At 40.7% G+C, this 7110-nt stretch overlaps 1 protein-coding gene across 1 annotated transcript; it reads left to right on the top strand.

Annotated features, from left to right (window-relative positions):
- The first annotated feature begins 4051 nt into the window (after nt 1-4051).
- Nucleotides 4052-6784, top strand: Wasfl (WASP family member 1 like). The gene is made up of 2 exons (NM_001126271.1): nt 4052-4131; nt 4645-6784. Exon 2 carries the CDS (start codon nt 4856-4858, stop codon nt 6758-6760), a length of 1905 nt encoding a protein of 634 aa, NP_001119743.1. The 5' UTR covers nt 4052-4131; nt 4645-4855; the 3' UTR covers nt 6761-6784.
- Nucleotides 6785-7110: the final 326 nt, after the last annotated feature.

Below are 7110 nucleotides of genomic sequence, written 5' to 3'. Positions count from 1 at the left end.
GATCTTACTGGAAAAAAGTAGACGTTTACTATCTAGCATTTTTGATGGTCACATGCCCATTTTATCCTAAACTGCACTTTCAGGGTTAATAGATAACAATTTTGGGCTCTTTGTGTATTTTCACTCCCATTTATCTTGTTTGCTCTTCAAGGACATTGAGAAGTTTTGTTATCTTGGCCAGCTCTCTAGAATGTAGCATCCTGTACCGTTTAGAGTCATGTGAAACCAAGGGGAAAACTATGTGAGAGAACATCTTGAAATACAAGAGGCAATAAAGTCTGCCTAAGATCTAGAGCAGATAAAAATCTTGTACTTTAGCTATGTGTACACAGGTAATCTCATTTTCATTCTGTCACAGCTATACTTTGACTCTATTTACTCTTGACTAGTTGGTAAGTTAATTTATATTGCTTTATGACACAACTAGATTATATATATATATATGTATATATATATATATATATATATATAATTTTGTTACGTTAAGAAGAGAAACAAAGAGGGTGGTGGGATAGGTGGGAACCTCTAGAAAGTCCAAGAGACCTGAGATGTGAGAGGTTCCCAGAACTCAATGAGGATGACCTTAGCCAAAATACCCAATAGTGGGGAAATGGAATCTGAAGAGACCACCTCCAGTAGATAGACAGCGTCCCCATTGGAGAAATTGGGCCACCCACACATCTTCATATTTCTGGACCCAGAATTGTTCCTGTCTAAAGGAAATTCAGGAACAAACTTGGAGCAGAGACTGAAGGAAAGGCCATCCACTGACCAGCCAAACTTCAGGTTGATCCCATGCACAGGCACCAAAGCCTGATATTATTACTGATGCCATGTTGTGCTTGCCGATAGAAGCATGGCTGTCCTCTGAGAGGCTCTACCAGCAGCTGAATGAGACATAGGCAGATACTTAGACCCGACCAATAGACAAAAGCTGGGGACTCCTGTGGTTGAATTAGGGAAAGGCTAGAAGAAGCTAAGGAGGGTGAGCCTATAGGAAGATCAGCTGTCTCAACTAACCTGGAACACCCCCACCCCCTGCGATTCCTCAGACATTGACCCACCAACCAAAGAACATACATGAACTAGTACGTGGCCCCTGGCACATATGTAGCAGAGGACTGACTTGTCTGGCTTCAGTGGGAGAGGATGTGCCTAATCGTGTAGAGACTTGATGCCCCAGAGAAGGAGTATACTGGTGGTGGTGGTGAAATGGAGGTAGGTAGCTGGGTGAAAGCACTGGGTGTGTGAGTGGGCATGGGTGAGGGAATACTGTCTCAGATGTAAAAGAGAGGGGGTATGGGGTAAAGAACTCTGGGAGGGGGTTACCGTGAAGGAGGGGCAACATGTGGAATGTAAATAAAATAATTTAATAAAAAAGAAGAGAAACAAAAATTTAAGGCTGTGTTACAGAAGGAATGTTTCAGGATTTGTAACATGCTAACACACTTTGATATAAAGTTGTATATTCATGGAAGTCTCTCAGTCTGGAATTACAGTAAACCAGGAAGAAATAGAATCTGAGATATACAGAATGAACCTCTCACACTGGAAGAAGAGCATCTCATGGGGGTGGGAGTCCTCCAAATTTTCTTCTGAAGTATGGCTTAGAGAGTTTCTTAGTGAGAAACATGTAAAGTAATTATTGACTTCATACTGAACTACCAATGTATTTGTCCCCTAGCAATACAGAAGCCACATGGTCCCTGATGGTCACCAAGACACAATGAATCCTAATTCATGGCAGCTCTCCAAAATATAGTGGACAATATACAACTGTAGATGGATATTCAGATTAAACACTGCAAGAATAAAGGAGAAGTGTGTCCTGGTGGTGGGTCACTGTCTCCCAATCTATATGAGTTTGGTGGTTAGCAAACACTGTCCTCTGACCATGTATAATAAATAAATAAATAAATAAATAAATAAACAAACAAACAAACAATTACAAAGAGCACATGCTAGGGGAAAATGTGTTTCTGGTACACGCCTTTCATACTATAGTCAGAGGACAATAAAGACAGTGTCACCTGGTTGGGCAAAGCTGTAGCTAATGAAATGCTTTCCTTGAATATCATAATTAATATCACACTGTATAGAGGAGGAATGTGTGAAGAGATCATCATCACTATTAAGAGATTCTGAAAGGTAAATTACTTTGCTCAGATCAAAACTTCTTTACCATTCCGATATAGTCAGTAAAGAAACAAGACAGTTCATACAAAATGAGAGTAAATTATAGAGTGATAAATAATACCCCCATCTATGTAGCTGAACTAGCATTCCTCTCCTGGTTGATGAAAGTGATGTGGATTTTAATCTTTTAGATCATCCTAATACTTTAATATTACTTACCAACTGAATTCTAGCATCATTGACATTAACCTGGCATAGACAATAATGGGCTTTCAAAGTATTTTTCCCAATGATTATCTGAACAGTCTTATCTCTGGCCTGCAGCAGTGGCTCCAAACTTTGCTTTGTTACTTAAATAATGTCATACTAACCTCCGAATATCAGAAAGATATACAAGTACACCTGAAAGAGTAGCAATAGGAGTTCAATCCACACATGCTTCAAAGGCCTTACATGGCCAAAAATATTTCCTTGAGCAAGTCTTAAAACAATCATTGAGAAGCTTTACGGCAGCCAATTCTAATAAATGTGAAGTGATCACTCCTCATATTTCTGTACTGGGACACCTTTGTATTCCATTTTGCTCAAGTTGCCAATCCCTTATATAATCTGAAAGAAGATGGTAGGAGATGGATAGTGTGAAACTGGGACAAAAGGGCAAATGGAGCACTCAGCTCCTGATCACTTCTTCACCTCCTCCTTTTCTCAACAGTAGGTTCAGGTGGGAGAGTGAGGGAGAGAAATAATGAAAGGAAGGGCAGGATGTAGAATAGACGGAGGAAGAAAGAAAGAAGAGTGATGAAGGTAGAGCTGAGAGGAAGGAGGAGTACATCGCAGAAGGAGGGTTAGAGGGATGTGACCTGAAGGCAGAGGGAAGAAGGCTGAGAGCGAAAGAGCAGAGGGAGAAAAGGACAAAGAGGAGGGAAATGCTAGTGGATCAGAAGAGAGAGGAGGGTTGAGATGAGAGAAGGAAGAGGGGAGAGCAGAGGTATGAGGAGGGCAAAGAAGATAGGGAAGAGATAGGAGAGGAGATCATGAGGGAAGAAGGATATCAGGGAAGGAAAGGAGGACTGATGGAATAGGGGAATGGAGCAGCAGAAAGGGGAAAGGGGCAGCCTAGTCAAAAAAATGGAGTCTGAGGGTAGAGATAAGAGGGGCAGAGGATTTGTTGAGGAGTGAAAGGAGACTAAAGAGAGAAGAATATCAGAGGGAGGAGAAAAAGGGGTGTGGTGAGCAGAGAGAAGAAGGAGGAGGGAGAAGCAGAATTGAAGGAGTAGGAGTCAGAGGCAATCTAGGGACAGAGAGGAGAAGTTGGCAGAGTAAGGAGAGCTAAGGAGAAAAGGAGGAGGAAACGTTAGGAAGTGCAGAGAGGAAGGCATTACAGGGTAGAGAGAAGACAAAGGAATACATCAGAGGGAAAAGAGAGGAGAACAAAGAGAAGAAAGAAGAAAGACCAGGGATGAGGAGCTAGCATAGGGAGGAAGGCACAGGTGACTTGTGGGAATAAAGTAGAAGGAAGTAGTTAGAAGGAAAGTGAAATTACAGGAAGGAAAGGAAGAAAGAGTGTAGGACAAGAGTACAGAGGGAGGAGTGAACTGGAAGATGACCGAGGTAGAGGAAGGCAAAAGGAGGAGGAGCTCAGAGGAAGCAAGTGGAGGGACTAGTAGGAAAAAGGTTGGAGGGAGAGGTGATTAGGAGGAAATGAGAAGAGGTCAGGGAGATAAGAAATGAGGTGAAGAAGTATAATCACTAAAGGAAGAAGAGAAGTTCATGGAGGGCAGAGGGAAGAGAGCAGAATCCAGATGGAAGACGAATGCCCAGGGTAGAGAGGATGACTGAGGGCAGAGAGACAATGCAGAGAGCAGAGTGTGATGTCATAAATAAGGTGGGCGGAGGCAATAAGGCAAACCCAGCAGGAGAACCCCTGGAGATCAGTCCAGAAGTAGACAGAGCAGAGGACAGAAGGATGAAAGCTAATGAAGAACCAAACTACAGGTAGGAGGGGAAAGAAGGCAGTGGCAGAGGAGGGGCAGAAGATAAAGAATGGACGAGATAAGAGTGAAGAACACAGGAGAGCACAGGGTCTAGAGAAAATGAACAGGGCTGAGAGAGGAGGATGGAAGTTAGAACTGTAGTAAAGACTTGAAGAAGTAGGGCAGAAGGAAGAGATAGCAGGGTGTGTGAGAATAGAGGAGAGCAGAGAGGAGTCAGAAAGGTAAGAAGAAAAATAGAAGGAGTTAGGGACAGAGGACTAGAGGCAGTGGTCAGAGGAAGGCAGAAAAGAGGAAGAAGGAATACGCGGTATGAAGAGGGAAGAAGGGCAAGGGGAATAGTTAGAACGAGGAAGAGATGAGGGAGGAGGATAGAAGGCAGGCAGCTTAAAGAGAGCAGATTGAGGATGAAACCAGAGGGAGAATGTAGGAGAGAAGAGGATACATGCCAAAGGGAGCAGTGGTGGAGCATGATGATGACATATTAATGCATTGTTGTCTCTTTGCCTGTTCAAAGAAAAAAATCCGATGTAACCATATGCTTGTCCTGTAACTGCTGACTACCTGAAGGCAAGAAGCCGATGCCATCTTGAAAGGCTTTATGATTGTCAGATGGTAGCAAAGTTTAAAATTGCAGTTAACTGCCTGGACTGGACTGATAAGAGTGGTAGATGCTTAAAACGGGGATATAGAAGTGGCTTTCTACATTTTACTAATGCAAACCTAACATGGCATTTAATGAAGACATTCTGAGAAACATCTTAAAGGAACATGGGACAATTAATGAAATTAAAAATGAGTTCATATACATAATTCTGACATCATTAAGCAAAATAGTGAGGCAAGTAAACGATCTAGATAAATTTACTGAAGATGTGCTTGGCAAACTTGATAAAGAGATCCATGACCTCTCTTTTAAACTCAAGATTTTACAAGAAAATATAATTCAGTTAACTAATGCTATTCACAAAATTCCAAATGACATTTTATCTATGCAACTTTGGAAATCAAGAAAGACTTTTTCAAAGATAACCATTGAAACACAGCAAGTATACTCATGCACATCATTGCCCATTAAAATCTTTGAAAGAAACAATGCTAATATACGAATACCACTTCTTACAGTGCCTGAGTATTACCAAAATGATATGGAAGATTCACCTTCTTCCAATGGTTTATTCCACCCATGTCTGTATTGTTCAAAACTTTTAAAAGATAACGTATCTGTGAATAAACAACTAGCAAGTGAGAAGAAACACACACAAAACCAGAATCTCACCCATGCTGGTGATTTCAAAAATGTACTACAGTGTCACCTCTTAAAAAAACATATCCCTGTAGATCACATTCCAGCCTCTGGTAGTGAGGTATCTCATTCATACTTAGATCAATATGGTGGTGGCTCTTCCTTCTATATTTTCCCACCAAATAGAAACAAGCATCAAGGAACATCTGCAGCAAATATCTTACCTAGTGAGCAAGAACAGCTACACTACCATATTGGGTGCATGAGCAATTCACGTCCTCGTGTCCTTTATGGAACTGGTAAGGGGGATGTGGTGGTTAAGCAACGACGAGTTTTGACTCATTACAAATCCAATGTATTTGTCAATCCCCTGGCACCAAAAGCACCACCATTGCCATCTGATTGGCTCATCCACCTTATCAGTTCTAAAAAACCATCTGCTAGTGGAGTTATAAGCTCAAGAGGAACATCTTCCTTCTTTGTTTTGGGAAAAACTAAAACATTACCATCTGCTTGCTTGAAGAGCAATCCTAATATAGATCTAACAGTGCCACCTGAAGTTGAGGTCACTGCAACATCAGAATCACTTGAACGTTATGAACTAAAACCAGGTGGTCTAAGTCCACAGGATATGGATCAGAAGATCCCTCTGCTTTTATATCCTTCAGTAATTCCATTAAGAAATCAGTCATGGGATTCAGTTGTGACTCTTATTGACTCTTTAGTTGAAAAACCACAACCGATAAAGTCTTCTTTTCCAAAGTCACCAAGATCTCTCTCAAAATCAAAATATGCCCATGGATCTCTACCACAACATCCAGTTGCAAATACATCAAGAACTTTTAGCGCCCAATTGCCAAAATCATATAGGGTACCTCGCCATTCATTTTCAGTATCTGCCTCACCTAGTCCCAAACCACAAACATCTTCAAATGTAGTGCCAAAGCGTTCTGTAAGTCACTTAACAAAGCTTATTGAAGCACAGTCAAGATCACCTGTGACATATCCAAAAAGACATTTACATCCACCACAAGCAAAACCATCAAAACAACTCAACAAAAGCAACTTAACAAAAGTTTCCACTCTACAGTCATCGTTGTCGTCTATGAAATCATCTGCTTCAAACCATAGAGCTCTAGCGAAAAGGCATTATAGAATAGAGTCAGCATATGCAAGTATCTTGCAAAACACTTCCATCCTGCCAATAATGACCAAAGCAAGAAAAGCATTAATGGAAGCAATAAGAAAAGGCATTAAACTTCGCAAAACTCGACCAAGAGCTGAAAGTGATGATCCTGAAAATGAAGCAAAAATGATCCGGTTCCGTCGTAAAGCAATGGGATATCATTCAGGAAAATCAGACAGCGAGACTGAATGGGTTGAATAAAGAAAGAAACCATGAAGAGTAAAATTTAATTTGTTACTTTTTTACATCTAAATCATTTCTAATGTTCTAATCTTTCCCCAAGAATTACCTACACACACAAAGAGAGAGAAACAGAGAGACAGAGACACAGAGACAGAGACAGAGACACAGAAACACCGAGGTACAGAGAGACAAAGAGAACATACAATGTTGTTAAAATAAAGCATTTTAGTGCCAATCTTATCAACACACAGTAAAACATGGTCAAGAATCTAGAAAATATGGCTGTATGTTTTCTAACATTGAAATATTTGCTTACAACATGAAAGCAATTACTATGAAAAAAACTATTCTGTCAAACCTAAAAGTTC

This window comes from Rattus norvegicus, chromosome X (genome assembly GCF_036323735.1).
Source record: "Rattus norvegicus strain BN/NHsdMcwi chromosome X, GRCr8, whole genome shotgun sequence".
Taxonomy (NCBI): domain Eukaryota; kingdom Metazoa; phylum Chordata; class Mammalia; order Rodentia; family Muridae; genus Rattus; species Rattus norvegicus.
Note: the sequence above shows the minus strand (reverse complement) of the source record. Positions and strands in the feature narration are given on the sequence as shown.